At 41.6% G+C, this 18,154-nt stretch overlaps 1 protein-coding gene across 4 annotated transcripts in view; it reads right to left on the bottom strand.

Moving 5' to 3' along the window:
• The window catches only part of AKT1 (AKT serine/threonine kinase 1), a 76,900-nt gene that overhangs the window by 11,113 nt on the left and 47,633 nt on the right, over nucleotides 1–18,154 (bottom strand). For all 4 annotated transcript variants that reach the window (XM_054067649.1, XM_054067647.1, XM_054067648.1 and 1 more), the window contains 8 exons: nucleotides 17,652–17,763; nucleotides 14,725–14,872; nucleotides 12,752–12,883; nucleotides 12,522–12,587; nucleotides 10,827–10,895; nucleotides 9,974–10,099; nucleotides 8,686–8,814; nucleotides 4,233–4,447 (listed from right to left, as the gene is read on the bottom strand). In XM_054067649.1, the coding sequence (XP_053923624.1) occupies nucleotides 4,233–4,447; nucleotides 8,686–8,814; nucleotides 9,974–10,099; nucleotides 10,827–10,895; nucleotides 12,522–12,587; nucleotides 12,752–12,883; nucleotides 14,725–14,872; nucleotides 17,652–17,752 (986 nt within the window). In that variant the 5' untranslated portion in view covers nucleotides 17,753–17,763. The remainder of the gene's footprint in view (nucleotides 1–4,232; nucleotides 4,448–8,685; nucleotides 8,815–9,973; nucleotides 10,100–10,826; nucleotides 10,896–12,521; nucleotides 12,588–12,751; nucleotides 12,884–14,724; nucleotides 14,873–17,651; nucleotides 17,764–18,154) is intronic.

Here is an 18,154-nt window from a genome sequence, read left to right as displayed (position 1 = left end):
CCAGCTCTGTGCTGAACTTTACTTCCCCAGTTCTTCATTAACCACATGCATGCGACACAAATGTAGTGGATCCAGTAACACTGGAAAAGCTCCCACTCCTCAACATTAGTAACCACAAAGGAGTCATGTTTGACAATGCTGAGGCTTGGGAAGTCTCTACACTACCAACTTCTAGAAAGCTGGGGGGGGGGGGGGGAAAAACCCTCTTTAAATTTGCCTTCTCTGTTTTCCTCAGCTTCAATTTAGATTTCCTATGGGTGAACTGTTTGACTTCGCCCAAACTGGCTTTGGACTGAACTGATTTAGACTGAAATTATCATACACAACAACTAAATCTCAGTCTGCCTCAAAGCACCTGGTGAAACACGTATGAAGACTTGATAAGCACCCTGAATTTCAAGTGACAGCCAGGCTACTGGATTTGTCTGGAGACAGAAATGCTTTTGTGCTTGACACACACACAAGACGCTTGCCCTGGGTGCTTTCAAAACTCTGGATGCCCACAAGGTATGAACTCTGCTACCTGAGAGTATCAGCTATTAGAGGTTACCTCCTCCTGCCTGCCACCAGCTAGCCAGGACCACCTCCAGGTGCCTGCAGTCCCCACGACTGTCACCTCTACCTCTTCCAACTCCAGCAGCAGCTGTGCGGGCTGCAGACTTAGTGGTGTCCGACAGCAAGTTTGCTCAAGCCATCTCCCCTTTCCATAACAGAGCACCACAAAGACAGGACACATGCATACACCTTAACTACAAGTGACCCTCACTCACAAGGGGAAACAATAAGGAGTTTGGTTTTCATGCAGATAAAGGCTTGATTCACCCTGATCTTCCTGAGCATCTGGATGTGGGAAGAACCACCATCAATAAAAAGAATGATGTGCAGATTTCTGTGCAGCTGCAAGGACTGATCACCAGCTCCCAGTGACCACCTTCAGCGCTCCACAGCACAACAACAACTCTGTGAAGTCAAGTAAAGACTTCATGCTCTGCTGATTACAAACCCACCGACCCATCTAAACTCAGCTCATTTACACACAGCACTCTGATCCATGCCCACTTTTATAGGTTGCAGTCTCCACAGACAGAAATAGGGTAATAAATGTTAAAAACCACGCTAGTTTATGTGTGAAAAGATGCTCTGATTACCTCCTTCCACTCTATATGTAACACAAAGTAGTGAAGGAGAATTTCAGGTCACACGAAAAGAAAATATTTACAGAATAGATTTCTTTCCTTAGGAAAATCAGGGCTCACGTTGCACGATTCATAAACTTATATCAATCCCAAAATAAACGTCAAAATTCCTTTTCTCTTACAAAATGGCTTTTATATGACCAAATTTAGAAAACAGTCTGATTGAAAGCAGAATGCAATTTATTGTTCTTCACATTTTCCCCATATGCCTGTGAGTTGGAGACTGAATTGGTGTTACTGAATGCAGAATGCTGAGACTGCTACTATATGCAGCTCAGATACAACAGGTAATTAACATTTAATTCACTGATGGAGGTCACAATTCGCTATCTCCTTGATACTTATAATATCTTCATCACTGAGCCTTGTTATATAAACTTCTGTTGTTGTTAGGTTTTTTTGAGGATTCTATGGGAAGGCACAGCATCTCCCAGTTTAATTTTCCTCGTGGTTTTGGCTCTCTCCTCCATCCCACTCTGAAGTTCATCAGCAGTTATTAAACGCTGCCAATTGTGATGTTTTCTGCCACAGCCAACATTACGATGATACCAACTTCTGTCCACCATTGGGTTTTGTGGAAGAGGGGATTTCTGCTAAGTTACACAGGGGTTCCCCAAAGCATCATCAACGGGCTAAATGTCAACCAGACTAATCACTCATTATTTATCTTTTCACGGAATGAATTTTCGCAGCTAACTGGCTGTTTTTCTTCAATAAGGATCCATGAACTCACTATGAGTCAACTCCCAAGCATCCCAGGCGCCCACCCCAGCATGCAGACCAGAGTAAAAAAGAAAATAGAACTACAAAGCCAGGACTCGGGACTTCTACTCTGAGTGCTTCCAGCTCAGTTCTCATACTGCCTGAAATGCCACAAAGTGTGGGGGATGTGCTGAATCCCAACTTTAGTTAAAAAGTTGGGTGAACAGTGACTGGTGAGAAACCAGTGTTTAAGAACATGATCCAAAACGCTTGGGAGTATAATTAGCAAGCTGCGGGGATGCGTGTAGGCTTGTCTAATCTATAGTTACTTCTATCAGCAGCATGAAAATCATCTGTCCAACAGATCAGAGCATGGTTGGTTCCAAGCTTGGAGAAGATACATGTGAAGATACATGTGGCTATTTGTATAAAACGAGCATATTGTGAAGTAATTATTGGCATTGGGAAAACCTTGTAATTAGAAACATGTGGGCGTTCTTTGTTTGTAAACAAATTGCATTTTGGTTCATCAGAGATGCTCCTTTAAGAACAAATTACAGCAGATGCTGCTTGTGTTCCTAGTGATTGAAAGGCCCCACCTGAATAAGCTACAAAAAGGTTCACAACTGTATTTAACCCAGTGCTTTCCTGGACAGGAATCCTGTTGGCAGGGGCTGCAATCATGCTCAAAGAGCGCAGTGCTCAGGAGGCTGCTAATCAATGACAGAACCTTCTCCTGGAGGTCCCCTTGCAGTCACCAGGTTCAGGAGGTGAATGCAGTTGCAGCCATCCAGTACAAGGCTGGCCACGTTCCTGACCAAACTCTTTCTGGTTCCTTACGTCACCACTAAGCTAAATCCTCCAGTAGTACAAACTGTGGGCTTGCATTACAAGAGCCCTCAACAGGAATTCCCATCAAAAATAGTGATGGAAATAGCCTAGAGTGATGACAAAAATCCTTACTACAAGTATCCATGTACTGACAAAAAGCCCATTTTCCTGCTGTGTGCATGCACACACAGACTACACAAACATCAGAAAGCAAAACAGAATGCTCTGCTTGCACCTCACATGAAAGATTTCCTGTCCGAGACCCATTTACGGTGGAATGCTCAGGACAGGAGATCAGAGGAAGAGTCACAATATTATTTGCTTTAAAAACGTCTGGGCTGACAAGATGGCAGGTTTTCAAACTGATGTTTATCTTTGTGAGAAGACAACATCCTTTTTGGATTTTGTTCTATTTTCTGTTTGTTAGCCATTAAGGGCTCGAGTTTGTTGCTTTGTTTTGTGTTTTTAAATCAAGGGTTACATTTTAAATAATACAGCACAAAAACAAACTAACTAAATAGGAAAAGTAGATTAAGCATGGTATAAACGCCATCACAAACATGGTACAAACACCACCACCTACTGTCCAAAGCAGGATGCTAAATCACTAGCACAGATTTAAGCAAAAATTCAGAAAACCTACAGCAGCCTGAAGGTATAAACATTCTGTGTAGAGCACTTTATAACCCATGGCAGCCATTGCATTCATTACAACCAAAGGCACAGTTAACCTCCTATGTCTGAGGCTCTAGGCATTAATTATAGAATAATAGAATGCTTTGTGTTGGAAAGGAACTTAAAGATCACCCAGTTTCAACCCCCTGCTGGGACACCCCTCACCAGACTGGGCAGCTTGGTCTTGAACACTTCCTGAGAGAAGACATCCACAACTTCCCTGCGTAACCTGTGCCAGCTTCTCATCACCCTCATCATGAAGAATTTCTTCCTAATCTCTATTCTAAATGTTCCACTTCCAATTTCAAGCCATTCCCCCTCATCCTGTCACTACAGGCCCTTGTAAAAAGTAATTAATTAATGGCAGCCATCATGCCCTGAGGTTTGGCTGCCTCATGTCGCTATTTGCAGTGTCGGCTGATGTCAACAGTTAATCAAAAATGAGCAGGCCCACTTGCCACATCTTGGTGGATGATCATTTTGAATGGATTAGAAACAAAACTATGACTTTCTCTGAAATGCCTTCCTCAACTTTAAAATAAAGAAGCGTATTTGGCACATGTGCATTCAATAGCCCCTTATGCAGCATCGTTTTCAACTGTTTTTCAGTGACTGCAAAAGGGGCCTTTTGTACTGCAGCACAGAAAGTCACTTTTAAGCTACTTGTCCTGAAGACAGTTCCCTTTCATGGACACACCTCTGTATAGCACAATTACTAATTTCTTTGCAAAGGCCTTAGGCAGAGCATATTTTTTGTGATTTGTTTTTATTTTAGCATTTCTGAGGGGATGAGTGCTTACAAACACAACCATTAAACAACAGTCTCACCTTTGCTTAGGATCTTTCTTCAGCAAACCTGACAAGAGAGATTTTGCTTCAGGTGACAAAGTGCGTGGAAATCTAATCTCCTCCATAAGGATGAGTTCAAAGAGCTTTTCGTGGTCCTGATTGTAGAAAGGAAGCCGGCCACACATCATTTCATACATCACAACTCCTAAACCCCACCAGTCCACTGCACGACCATAGTCATTATCTTCCAGCACCTGCAGAAATGTAACGAAAAGGCTTTAGAGGACATTCCAAAACAGGCATGAACACAGAACTCAAGAAGCAAAATTTCCCCTAGCAAGATCATCTTATCATGTCACAGCCAAATCCACCAGCAGAGTACTTCCATTTGAAAACAAGTGGCACCCATGCTCACCACTCTAGGTGAGCGGGAGGGGGAAAATGCGGCAGTGGGTGCAGTATGGCAGCTTCCTCCCCTTCTTCCTCCCACCCTTCCTCACATTACAACCACGATAAGCACAACTTTTGAAAGCCCAAAGGCTGAGAACTGTTCTCACATTACAGAGCCAGCTGTTAAATTCTCACTTATTTGTCACAAAGTGTTCCAGATGGGATCCCTTTTAAAAAAGAAAAAAAACAAACAAAAAAAATCCCAAACCATCAAGGAGCCACACAGGGGGAAGAGAAAAAAACATCAGCCTGTTACCTTACAAGCAACAAGTCAAACATTCCTATCATTTCATATCAACCTGCACTCCCAAAGGATGGCCCTGCTCATCCTGAAAGACCACCTGCAAATACTAAATGACTAATCTACATTAAACACCAAAGCCAGAACACCACTCCTAACATTTGACTGGCCATAAGGCCGTGAAATGGCAGCCAAATTGTCTGGAAATGTTTCTTCTCCTCTCCTTGTCCTCTCCAAAAGCACTGGCTCCTTAGCTCTAGCACTCCTGCCTCTGCTCAGAGGGCTGCAAACCCAGGAATTCTCCGTGAGGGGGGACTTCTGCAGGTCTCACAGCAGAACAAGTCCAGCACAGTTCATTTTTCCCCTTCCACTGGGTGCTTCTACCTAACAAAGTCCTGGCTGGTGCATGGATGCAGGACCCCAGCAGTGCCTTCCATCTCTCCTGCTTGCTCCGGAGAAGCCCTGTCACAGTGCGTTTCTCATCTTCGCCACTGAAGATTGTTGAAGGGAGTGGGGACTGTTTTGTGGCTTGTGGAGTGGATGTTATAAGAGCTTCTCTAGACTTTGTGTCTCCTACACAGTTGTTTGTAGCTGACACCAACAGTCTCATGTTCCAGAGCCTGTCCTCAGGTTTTAGTTGTCATCTTTACACTTTTCACAGGTCTCCACTAAATGCTTGCTCTTGCTAAGAGCACAAACCACTACTGCACCATCAGAGTGTTTTCTAATGCCATGGTGTCTCTGTGAGCTTTACATTGCTACAATTCAAAATATTTTACACTCAAAATTAAAAGGTGGAAAGAGCGAAATGAAGTTGATGCAAGTTTTCGAACAAAAGTAGGATTACAGACACTGATGAAGGTTTTGCACACAAAAAAGAAGCATTGAAACCCTCCCTGTAGCAACTGTTTCCACTCTGCCTCTCTGTATTCATTAATTATTGCCCTTAATTATCTGAACGAAGGAAAGAGCCTGCAGTACAAATCAAAAGGCTGCCAGGTATTGGATTACCCCATCTTGGTCTATTTACAGCATCCCCTGCCATATGATTCACACCAAAGACAGCTGGCTCTGCAGCTGCCCCGTATATGTATATGGCCGACACAGCTGCCGGCCAGTCAAGATTCCAGGAGCCGGCCTCGTCCTTCCCGAGGCATCACAGCCCTTCAGCGCTCAGGAGATATTGTGTGACAATGCAGTTACCGCTCTCTGAGTCACCCCGTTCATTACGCGCTTCCTGTTCACACTCCTCTACACTTGGGTTACCTAAAATAAAACGGTCACAGGGCCTCTGCTTTTTTATTTTTTTTTTTTTTTGAACTGCTACAAGAGATTCAACAGGAGAGAACTGAAAGAAAAACAAAACCACAGAGAACTTTGTTGTGTATGTAATAAATGCTACAGGTGCTTTCAAAATGCAGTAAATACTTCAAATGCTGCTTTAGCAAAGTGTGTTAATACTCTGCATTATAATCTAGATTACTAACTACAACTTTCCTACAACTCCATTATTTCTAAACAGAATATAAAATGCTTATTTCTTCAGAGGGCTTTATCACAATGAGCATATACTCCTATCTGTGATTGCACAAAACAGTGCAATGTTGTTTGTATCAAAAATACACCATAACAAAAAAGGTATCGCACTCGTCCATGATTTATTGCAACACACAGAATAGCTGGGAGCAGTAAAGTAACAAGGTCATTTCACTTAAATTAAAGGATCATCATTTCCTAACAAGCAGCTCTAGACTGCTGTGAGGTGGAATCTGAAAGAGAAGGCACAACAGCTGTAAACATCACAGCCACCGATGCATCTGACATATCAAAGCTGACATGGTTCAGTCACTGTCATCCATGCACGAGATTCCAGTACGAACCTAAAAACAACGATGCACCAACTGTACAAACACACCGCTATGCTGGATTCAAGTTACGAATGCAGACAAGAAGACCGAGACCCCTGCTTTTAAGGACGTATGACCTTAAATGCACAGAATATCACTTGCACACGATTTCCAGATTTTTTGCATGCTACTGACCAGATGACAAAAGCCTCCAGAATTTAACACTCCAACTCACAGATGGGATTTGCAAGCAAGGGAGAGAGGAGGGTTAATCAGAAGGATCTGTCCTTCAGGCTTTTGGATGATCCAGCTCACCATAAATATTAAAAAGAAATATAGCAGCAAATAATATAACCAAAAGAACAACATAACATCTGCACAGGGAATCCCCACATTCCCAGTTAGGAAAATACAGAACCAAAACAATAAATATTTTCAGTCTCCTCACAGAATCCTTGATGAGAAACTGAAGTTCAGCAATTAATTTTAAGAGGGAAGCTAAAATAAAAGCCCTGTTTATGAATAATAAACACGTCGTCATGCTGCTAATTACTTCCTGCATCAGTAAATCTCAATTTGTGGTCCATGGACCCCAATTTAGATTCACTGAAGACTTCTGGTGATCCATGGAGAGCTGGCAGCTATCATGAGACTGGCTCTACCTCCTTGCCGCAAGCTACTCTGACAGGTGCCCATGTTCTTCATTATCACGAAGACACTGAAGGCTCTTGAAAGTAGCTGGGAGTTAGAAAAGAAAACAAACAAGAGCACACTGCCATGGCTCTGCAAGTGGAGAGTGCAAAAGACATCAGTTCCCAGTAGAAATATTCCCCCTCCACTTTGGTTTTCCATACTTTGTATTTCTGCTTACTTAAGTGAAGAAAGGTTTTCAATGTCCAAGTCTTTTCACCCCACAGAAAGGCTGCATCTTGGCTGTACCAATAAATTAGGCAGCACCTCAAGACGCTTCTGCCTTTGCTCTAAGCTGGATGGAAGTCTTCAGGCCATGGGTAGCAAAGCACCCACTGCAAGGCCAACCAGCCCTTCTGCGACGCACACGGCATCAGCTCAGGCTCGGTGCCCTACTAATACAGTGAGTCTGCTTCCAGACGGCTCAGAGCACGGGCAGACAAAACGAGCATCTGCCTGCAAAATTCCATGTATACATATACCCTCCATCGCATAATTTCACTTTTGATCTGCCTGTAACTAACAGCTATAACACCACCTGTGTTGGACACCTCTCAGAAGGAATACTTCCAGGACTAAAGGTGCAAGTGCACATTTGCATTTTACACTTATAAAACCCCAAAAGGGCAAAAAAAAAAAAAAAAAAATCCCCCAAACATACAGTTTGGGGTTCGAGATCCCCTGGTTGAATTTATTTATTTTATTTATTAACACATACCATGCTAAATTGGTTATCCCTCTGTAATCAGCACTGGTGAGGCTGCACCTCGAGTATTGTGTTCAGTTTTGGGCCCCTCAGAACAAGAAAGATATTGAGCTGTTGGAGCGTGTGCAAAGACAGGCAGCAGAAGTGGTGACGGGTCTGGAACACAAGTCTTATGAGAAGCAGCTGAGGGAGCCGGGGCTGTTCAGTTTGAAGAAAAAGAAGCTGATAGGAGACTTATCACCATATATAACTAACTGAAAAAAGGCCACAGCAAAGTGGATGTTGGTCTCTTCTCCTACGTAACAAGGGATAGGATGAGAGGAAACGGCCTCAAGTTGCTTCAGGGGAGGTTTAGATTGGATATCAGGAAAAATTTCTTTACATGAAAGAGCAGTGAAGCATTGGAACAGGCTGCCCAGGGAAGTGGAGTCTCCATCCTTGGAGGCATTTCAAAAAACACGTAGACACATTATGGCAAAGGAACTGTTCAGTATCACTACTTCTATCATGGACGGCATTTAAGAATATAATTTAGTGCAATGGCCAATATAAACATACCTCTGGTGCAAGGTACTCTGGAGTGCCACAGAAAGTCTTCATTGTTGCTCCATCCTTGATGCCTTCTTTACATAGTCCAAAGTCTGTTATTTTTATGTGTCCATCTTTATCCAGCATAAGATTCTCCAACTAAGAAGACAATCCAAATCAAAGACATTAGTACATATAAGGTAAACTGCTCCTGAGCAAGTCAACAAAATACATGAATTTCTGCAGATCAGTTTTGAGCCTTGTCACTGGGATCAGAACCACCAGCTTTGGTAACTGCCGAAGCACATGATATAAACATACATTTCTATCGCTTTTATTCTTTCTTTAGGGAACGTGAGATAACTAATTTGCAATCTTTGAGTAACCAATCACATATACAGAAAGAACACAGAATGTAGACATTGTGTTTATGAAAGATTCTGTATCAGTAAGGGATAGCAAATGAAGCAAAAATCAAACGCAAGGCAAAGAAACCACTTCCAAAAAGACCCTTTTCAGGTGAATCACTTTATACATTTACTCAGCACACGGTATTCATCCTAGCCCATGCCACTGATTTTTGAGAAAGCTATCCAGATTTCAGGACAGTTTCCACTGTGTATGAAATCCCAAGAGGAATCCTGAAATGACTTTGATGCAGCCCGAAAACATTACATAGCATGTTTCATTTTTGATTGCTCCTAAATGAACTACCGGTATTCCCTCATCCTCTCCTGAAAACACTTGTAGGGAAAAAAAAAATACTATTGTTGCATTTTCCTCCAGAATTTTCCAAGTTTGTTTGACCTGAGATTTTATGCTTGGCTGGTTTTTTACCCCTTCTCTGCTCACCAAACAAATAAGCAACCTGAAACTTATCCAATTTTCTGACTGCAAGTAGGTACTATGAAGACAGTGCTGTGCAGCACGTTGCAAGGAAGCACAATGTCCATACAGTATGAATTTGCATCTATCTGATAAAACCTGAGATGAAGAGCCCGGGATTGTGTTCCACCACAGAAAAGCCTGTAAGGTTTCTCTTACAACACAAGCAGTCAAGTGAAAGTGCGATCCAAGCAGCTCAGTGCCCCTTTAGATTCTCTGAAATGCTGCCAGGGTCCTCATAAATGCATTATACAACCTCACAGACTATAAAAGTGTTTAGACATCCTGTAAAGTCAAGTAAAACAGCTGCAACAACTGGTATGTTAAAGTTCAGTGAAAAAAAGCTTTCTTATAGTTCAGGCTCATTTCCTCTTGTGACTAACAAATAAAATACCCAAGCACTAAAAGCCTACAAAATTATTTTTCTACGTACCTTCAAATCTCTATAAACCACATTCTTCTCTGAATGCAGGTAATCCAGTGCTGAAACAATCTCAGCTCCATAAAACCGAGCCCGGTCTTCAGAAAAGACACGCTCTCTTGACAGATGGAAAAACAACTGCAAGAACAATAATTTGTCACCTTTAGATTGCATGTTTCTGTATTGCATCTCGCACTCCACAGGCCACCCTGCTTAGAATGTGGTATTACCTAAGAGAAAATCCCTCTCCACCCTCACCCAGCTGTATTCCCAAATGTATTAAAAAGCATCATAAATTAAATGACTAGACAATTATATCTCATATTCACATAGGACCACTGATAATCAGTTTGTGTGCTGCATATTCTTGTATGCACACAAAACAGTTAAAACCCCATCCTGATTGAACCGCAATTACATATTAAAACTACAGCTTAACACACGATTCAGAGATATGTTAATATTCCAATCTTTCCTTCTTGACTAGCAGTAGTTTGCCGTTTCTAGTTTTGCCTCCAAAGTAACATGTGCTCACAATATTCACTAAAAAGCATTAGAAGCTGTCTGAAGAGCAAACAGAAGTAACTTTGCCTTCTTGGATTACTAAATGTCAGATCACAATATGATGCTGTTACGTAAAATATCAACCTACACCCAAACCCTCTATTCTCTAAAAACGGAGTTAAAAAAAATTAAACGAGCCTTAATTCTTAATATTAGTTAAACCTGCAAACCTCTCTGTTTAATTGGGTCAACTTGCATTAATTAGAACTGTACACATGGACCTTAGCTAAATAATGTCAAGTAGAATTAGGAGTAGCACAGAAAAATCCTAAAGCATTAAACCTTATTATATTTCCCTTACCTCCCCTCCATTAGCATACTCCATAACGAAACACAAGCGGTCATGTGTCTGGAAGGAATACTTTAAAGCCTGAAACAGATTTAAATCAAAACTTAGAAGACAAATCACAGTGACTGTTATAAAAACATTTTAATAGAAAACCAGAAACACAGATATGACTTCGTTCTCTTTGAGCAGACTTTTTGTCCTTGTATCTTATGTAACACTTGCACTTTCCTGTTGCAGCTGAGGACTGATCTACCATCAACTTATTGAATTAAATACATTTAATAAAACAACAAAACAATCCCTTGCAGAAGCTATCGGTAATGTCTATAATGCTGTGAAACAAAGTCCTGTTCCATTAATAGTGATACAAAATGTACCAAGAGCGGCTCTGAAGTTTCCCCCTCGGGGCACAAGCTCTCAGTTTCATGTCACAGACAAGAGGCCACAACAAAACCCTAGAGCACCGCTAGAAGCCCTCTTATATGAGACACATATTTACACCAGTCCCCTGGTCTCTGCCCTGCTACCTGCAAATGCTTCCCGCTGACAGCCTGCCAGAGGATTGAGAAATGCTGTCAATATTTTGTGAGCAATTCACTAAAACAGACCGGATGGAGGGTGTGATAGAGCGTCACAAGGTGCCTTTGTACACTCCAGTCATGTGTATTCCTGTGGCAAGAGTAACATCAACTTGTTTGCCACAGTCTTGAATTTCTTGGTCATCACCCAGGCTCAAAGCTGATTTCTCAAAACAGCCCTTCTTTTGGATACTTTGGGTTTAAAAAGGAAATACTGCATATGATATCATCATCTTCATTACTAGGGGTGGCATTTTTAAACTAGACATACTTTTGCAGAGAAAGGGAGGATGAGGTTTTAGACATGTCAACAAACATTCTCTGATTATACCCAATGCAGCCAATATTTACTTCCAGAGGCAACGCTCAAAAGTCTATCTTGTGTACCAGGACAAAAGAAACAAGCAGGATCCTACAGGGGCCTCACAGAGGGCTTAAGCTGTTGGAAAAGGTTTAGATCGAACTGGTTACAAGTACTAGAAACAAAATACTAAAGCGGAACTTAGGTACCTGAACTCAACTCAGAGAGATTGCTAGCACTGGAGGTCTAAAGTGAGTATGGTTTGATTTTACAGCTAACCCAACTGAAAAGGAAAGCAGCAGACAAAGCACAGTCCTACTCTTCCCTGTCCCATCCCACATGCTCCCACCACTACCCTTTGGCTGGCATTACCAGTGCTCCAATTTCACAGTAAGCTGCTTCTAGGAGCTTAAAAAAAAAATAAAAAAGAAGGGCAAAAAAAAACCCCAAGTTTTTTGCCCATTATATATTCCTGAACTTGTTTGTCACAAAGTCAGGGTGACCCTGATCTCTGCTGCAAAGAGGACACCAAAACGACTGGAAAAGCAGATGCTTCTCTCAGAGACACCAAGCCATTAATCGGGTGAGCCATAAAGCCAAACCACACCCTGAAACACTACCTTCAAGAGATACCAAGGACCTGCTCTGCAAGAATCAGAAGACTTAAAAAAGCATTTTAATTTGCACTTCCCAAAACTGGAAGGGTACAAAAATACACAGCCACTCTCAAAACACAGATCTCAGATGTATTATATAAACAACAAAAAAATAGGAAAGTCTTGATTGTCACAATGTCAAGCTACAATCAGCAGAGGGAGAAATCCTTACTGTTAAGAACGGATGCCGCGAGTTCTGTAAAACACGGTTTTCTGTCAGCGTGTGTGCTACTTCATCCTGAAACAAAAGCAGAAGGAAATCCGCAAGTGATTCCCCAGATCAAGAGTCAATTTCAAACATTAATGGAGCACGTTTTTACACGTGGTCAGAGAATCCTTTCTAGACTTTCCTGAAGGCTGTATCAAGGGTGAACCACATTCCCACGCTCCCCATTTACCCACCTTTGCTACAATAACTTCCTTCTTCAGAATTTTCATAGCATAATACCGTCCAGTTGCTTTTTCTTTAACTAAAATGACCTTTCCAAAAGTGCCTTTTCCCAGTAGTTTAAGGTATTCAAACTCATTCATGGTCTGTTAAGGATACAAGATAAACAATAACTGAATTACACGGACTAACAACAAGTATATCATTCTCAGACTAGAATTTTTCATTCATGTGAGAATAGATTGCATGCATTGCAGATGTGATTTTTTTTTAATTCTTAAGCTTAGTAGAAAGCAGGGGCAGACATGAGTCTTCTATAAAAACAAATATCAGTGCACTCCCACAGATAATCAATCAAACTATTTAGGGAAAAACATAAGCTTTCCATTAACAGAACTCTTTTTCACATGACTACACACTAAACTGTGCCAATACCACTCAACATATTATTGTTGTTATTATTATTATTATTATTATTATTATTACGCCATAGACATTTTGACCACTTTGTCAAAGCAGATGTTCACTAAAAGGCACATGTTGCTCTGGTTCCAGGGATTAAGCCCATACCTTTCTTCTGATGTTCCCCACTTCTGTAGGGGACCAGCTTTCTTGTGTTGAACCGAACAGCATCAAAACCCCCAGACAAGAAGACTGTCTCACAGATGAGCCATTCACTCTTATTTGTTTCACCAACAGGAAAAATGCTGAACCTGTTGAAGGCTGAGGATAGTCTCTGTCTATCAGTGGTCATATCAATGGCCACTGCCAGCGCAGCAACAGTGAGAATTTTACAGCTGAAGGTTACTGCAGCCTTGGTTGGGGAAAAATTCAAGATGCTTACAATAGCAAACTTTCTTCATAACCTTTCCCAGAGCTGGCTGAAGTGATTTCCTGATCCCTGTTCAATACAGTTGCCAGGAGCCCAATAATCATTTTTGTTATCCTTACTAACATGCCCAAAGAAAGACAGTCTCAGAATAACTTGCGCATTTGACCAACGAGGCGGTTCTTGCAGTTCTGTGAAGAGCCACTCAGCAAGAGTGGTATCCATCCAGTCAAGGACACAAAAGGCCAGTGGCAGCTGCAATTCAGAGCGACATGGACGCAGCCACCCACATCCGTCTAAAATCACCAACACAATGCCAGCACATACACTTCGTGACTGCAAATTATGACTGTCTCTTTTCTTAAAAAACATCACTGGTTTTGCCAAAACTGAAACAAACTTATAAAAGCACATGAGGATGACAATGGCGAGATAAGGACACAAAGAAGAGCCTTGGTATGATCCACAGACATAGTATTTGCATGGGACACGATTCCGTCAATTCTTTCTTACAAGAGCAGATGGGAATGCTTTGGAAAATAGAAATGCAAACAGGAGACTACAAAGCAGTAGAAAGAAGTGAAGGGAGGTTGAAGACAGATACCTGAAAGGGCTCCACAGGGCAAAGATACAAGGGCTCCTCTGGCACATACTCATTTCGTGGAAGGCCACTGCTGAGCCGGCCCTGTGAATTCAGACTATGCTGTGCCTGATGAAAAACCTCAAGCTCTAGAAACACTACGGACAGACACCGCAACGGTTGTCTGGGAGCAAGCCTAAACCCCTAATCTGGAGCAACTAAATCCACTAGACTAACCCCAAGTCTCGCAAATTCACTGGAATATCTTTGCATCAGCCTGCAAAGAGTTTACACAATCACACAGTCCAGCAGGAGCTATCATTTCAGACTCTGTACCACAGAAAAATAGACAAACCAAATCCAGACCTGAGTTGACCCTGAAAGCCATCCAGTAAGAACATCTGAACTCAGAACACTGGTGGACCCAGACACGCTTTGCCTGGTAGCTGCTCAGCTCACACAAATGTTTACCCCAGAAGCTGCAGCTACAAACAGCCGTGTAGTTGTTATTGGAACAGATGAGTCCTGATGGCTATTTCTTGCCAACATTTGAGAGAACGTAAAAAGTGCACGCTTACCACTTTGTGTTTTGGCTTTGTCATAGAAACTTCCATTTCTTCAGCACCTGAATTATCACTGGGAGAGCCCGATCTAAAATCCATCATCTCTTCCTCTTGTTTCTTGAGGCTGTCTGCTACTGTTTGGATGGCTTTTGTCCATTCTTCCCTGGCAAAATATAAGCAAAGACATTTGTTATTTGTGACTTTAGATTACCATCTGCCATGGCAAAAGTCACCAAGGTATACAGAGCACCTAAAGCTCTCTTATGAATCAATACAACATACAATTAATTACGTGCTTTTCAAGCCCCGTAAAAATGCGTTTTAGAAGTACTTTAAAAATATATCTTTTATTAATCGTACCAGAAACAAGAGACAACAAAAGTCCTCCCAGTCTGGATACAACATAAGCCTTTTCAGACAACAGAATTTCTAATAGGCATTCAGTCAGCAGCTCAAGATTTGACCTGGTGATATAGGGATTTACATAACAAAACCAGACTTGCCAAAACCAAAAAAGCAAAAGGCTCCCACGCAGCACAAAGCAATTAAACACTGCGTCTCCATTCCTATGGTGTGCTGAAACACATACATCCAACTGCTGGGGGCACTATGCCACCCCTTTGCACACATATCCCAAATTTTAATGGCAAGCGGTGTTGTAGGAGAAGGTAGTAAAGCGCAAGATACTTAGGTTTTTCCTCTGTTGCAAAGATGATGACAGAAGAGCAGCAATTCCTGCATAAAGTTTAGCACAATGTCAGCAAAAGGAGCGACATATTATCTTAGGCACAGGTCTTGGTTACCATAAGTTTCCACAGCTGCTTCAACAATGGGTGCTCTAACACTGACCCCTTTGGTTCTTACAGAGACCACTTCCACTCCAGTGTCCTTTGGGAAATTTCACACCTTTGGAAACTACTGAAGTGAAAGTTCTTGGCCTTCACTTCATTTCACTACAAATTTACTGAACGTAAAGCATGCAACTCATGAGGGCTTACAGGTTTTCTGGCATGGGCTTTAAGGCATACAGGGGCTGAAGGCACATTCAGTGGACTAGATGAATTTACCATGTTTTACTCTCTTTTCTATCTGCAGGGAACGGGACGTAGTAGTGGTTTAGTAGATATTTCATAGGCACTGGCTAAACTCCTCTCCCAAGGACTTCTCAGGTAAAATATTTCGCTACTACAGCAGGAACAGAAGCCAATGCTGAACAACTCCATGCATGATCTGTGGTGAAGCCACGCCATCCTAATCAGCGTCACATATTTCACTGGTTCTATGAAACTACACAGTGAAATAATTGGTTGATACAAAAATAAAAAATCCTAACTGAACACGTGAATTTCATTTTGTGATGAGTGAAAGAGGCAAATCATTCCACAGAGGCAGCGAAGTTCATGGGGAAGAATCCAGCGTAAGATTCTAATAAAAACCACATGAACTACACACAAGGTTTTTCCCGCCCCGTGCATTTTTATTTTGGATTTCATCTGAACGTGCACTATCCAGGGCAGCAAGGTAATGCTAACATCCTGAACATCCTCCCTACGCTCCCAGTAGACACTTCCTCTCTCATCACCACAAACACACTGCTTTATTTACCAGTCATTTTTCACATTCAGAACTACTACAAAAAGAACTTTTCCTTCTCTGTTTTTATCTCTCAAAAAGTGTTTTAAAGGCACAACAGAAAGCTACAGGCATACCTACCTTCACATCTCATTTAAGATTTGTTACTGACTTGGTTGAGATCTCGACTCTCCTGAAGAGAGTACCTTTGATTTCTGGGAGACCAGAATTACACCCTCAGCCTTTATGTCTCAAGCATACACAACAGAGGTGACTAACACGCCAAGCCCTGAAGTGTCACAAAGCTGACTTAATTGGCTAGGGGGGAACACAAGATTGAAACACAATCTTCCCCCAAGTGGAAACGGTTATTCACTCCCTTTAGGGTCACTGACAACAAAGCAACTAAAAGAAACAAGGAGTAGTTTATTTTTCTTTGTTTTTAATTTGATTTCACCTTCTTCTCATTAGTGTAACAGAATCAAAAGCAATAAATAGGAACCTTCTTTCAAACAGTATATGCAAAGGCTGGAAAAGAAAAAAGCAAAGAATATTAGGTAGAATTTGCTGATCTTAAAAAGAAGCACACAGCAGTATCATATTAGGAAGGACAAGGCTTTTACAAGACCCCTTCCCTAGGGCAAAGGTACCAGAAAAAATGGAGTTCAGTTCCTGAAGAGCAAGTAAATATTTAAATACTCTATAGTTGTAGAATAGCTGTGCTGGAAAACTGTTCTCTCAGGAGGTATGAGATCAATTCTCCAATGATGAGAGCACAGGATGCACGCTCTTAGCTTTGTTTCCTATCAGTTGAAACAGAAATCTGCACCTGCAGCAGATAACTATCACCTTCATTATCTAATTTGCATGAAACATTAGCAATCAGCAATGACACAACTAACATTTTTCCTTTAAAAACAAGGTGTCTAAAAAGACTGAAAGGTCAGTGTGTTGATACAACTCAGCTTTGCCTGAATCTCTGTACCACTTGTGCTTGCCCTTCCAGAAACTCCCAGGTCAGAAACCCTTCACTTCACATACCACAACATTTCCAGTGAGAAATGAATCCTGAGTTTCCAGAAATAACAACCTGTGTGCTGGGACACACCTGCACCTGTCTGTTCTGGATACCCAACGTAGCAACAGTTCATTTACAAATACTACTCAAAATCCACTCTCTGAAACACTCATTAAGGTACCTTTTATACTGAAACACACAATAAAACACTGACGCGCTCAAAAATTGTTTGTTCAGTCTAGACGTACATCATCTGATAAATAAGAGCTTCAGCAAAGGAGTTGCTATTAATGCTGAACGCTTGCATCTGCTTTTGTGAGTAGTTTATGTATTAAATATGAATGAAACATACCGCTCCTCTGGAGTCTCCACATGAAATGTTCTTTCAATTACTGTGGTCCACTGGAGGCATCTAATGATAAATGTGTTTGGTTTAGGTCGCTCTGTCTTCATCAGCTGGCACTCTACCACAATCAAGGAAGAAAGAGTCATGGTACATAAGCAGGTTTAAATAATCATTTGTCTTTATTCTTATCTAGCAAACTGTTTCGATTAATCAGGCACAGAAATCTCTGTAAGTACTTCTTTAGGAGACTTGAGAAAAATTTACTGTGTTGATGAAACCAATAAATAGCTTGGGAGATATCATCTAAGAAGCACCAAAATCAAATTCTGCTTAGAAAGGCTCCACCTTTGGTCTGCCCATAGAGGTAAGGGGAAATGTGATGTGATGACACAGAAGCCATTCAGACTCAGGTCCTGCATTCCAAAGGTCATCCAGAACAGAGCAAATGCACAAAGTCAGCTGATAATGCAGCAATTACATCCACTAAAACTAAAGCCAAGCCCCCACAT

The sequence above is a fragment of the Cuculus canorus genome, chromosome 5 (assembly GCF_017976375.1).
Source record: "Cuculus canorus isolate bCucCan1 chromosome 5, bCucCan1.pri, whole genome shotgun sequence".
NCBI classification, from domain to species: domain Eukaryota; kingdom Metazoa; phylum Chordata; class Aves; order Cuculiformes; family Cuculidae; genus Cuculus; species Cuculus canorus.
Note: the sequence above shows the minus strand (reverse complement) of the source record. Positions and strands in the feature narration are given on the sequence as shown.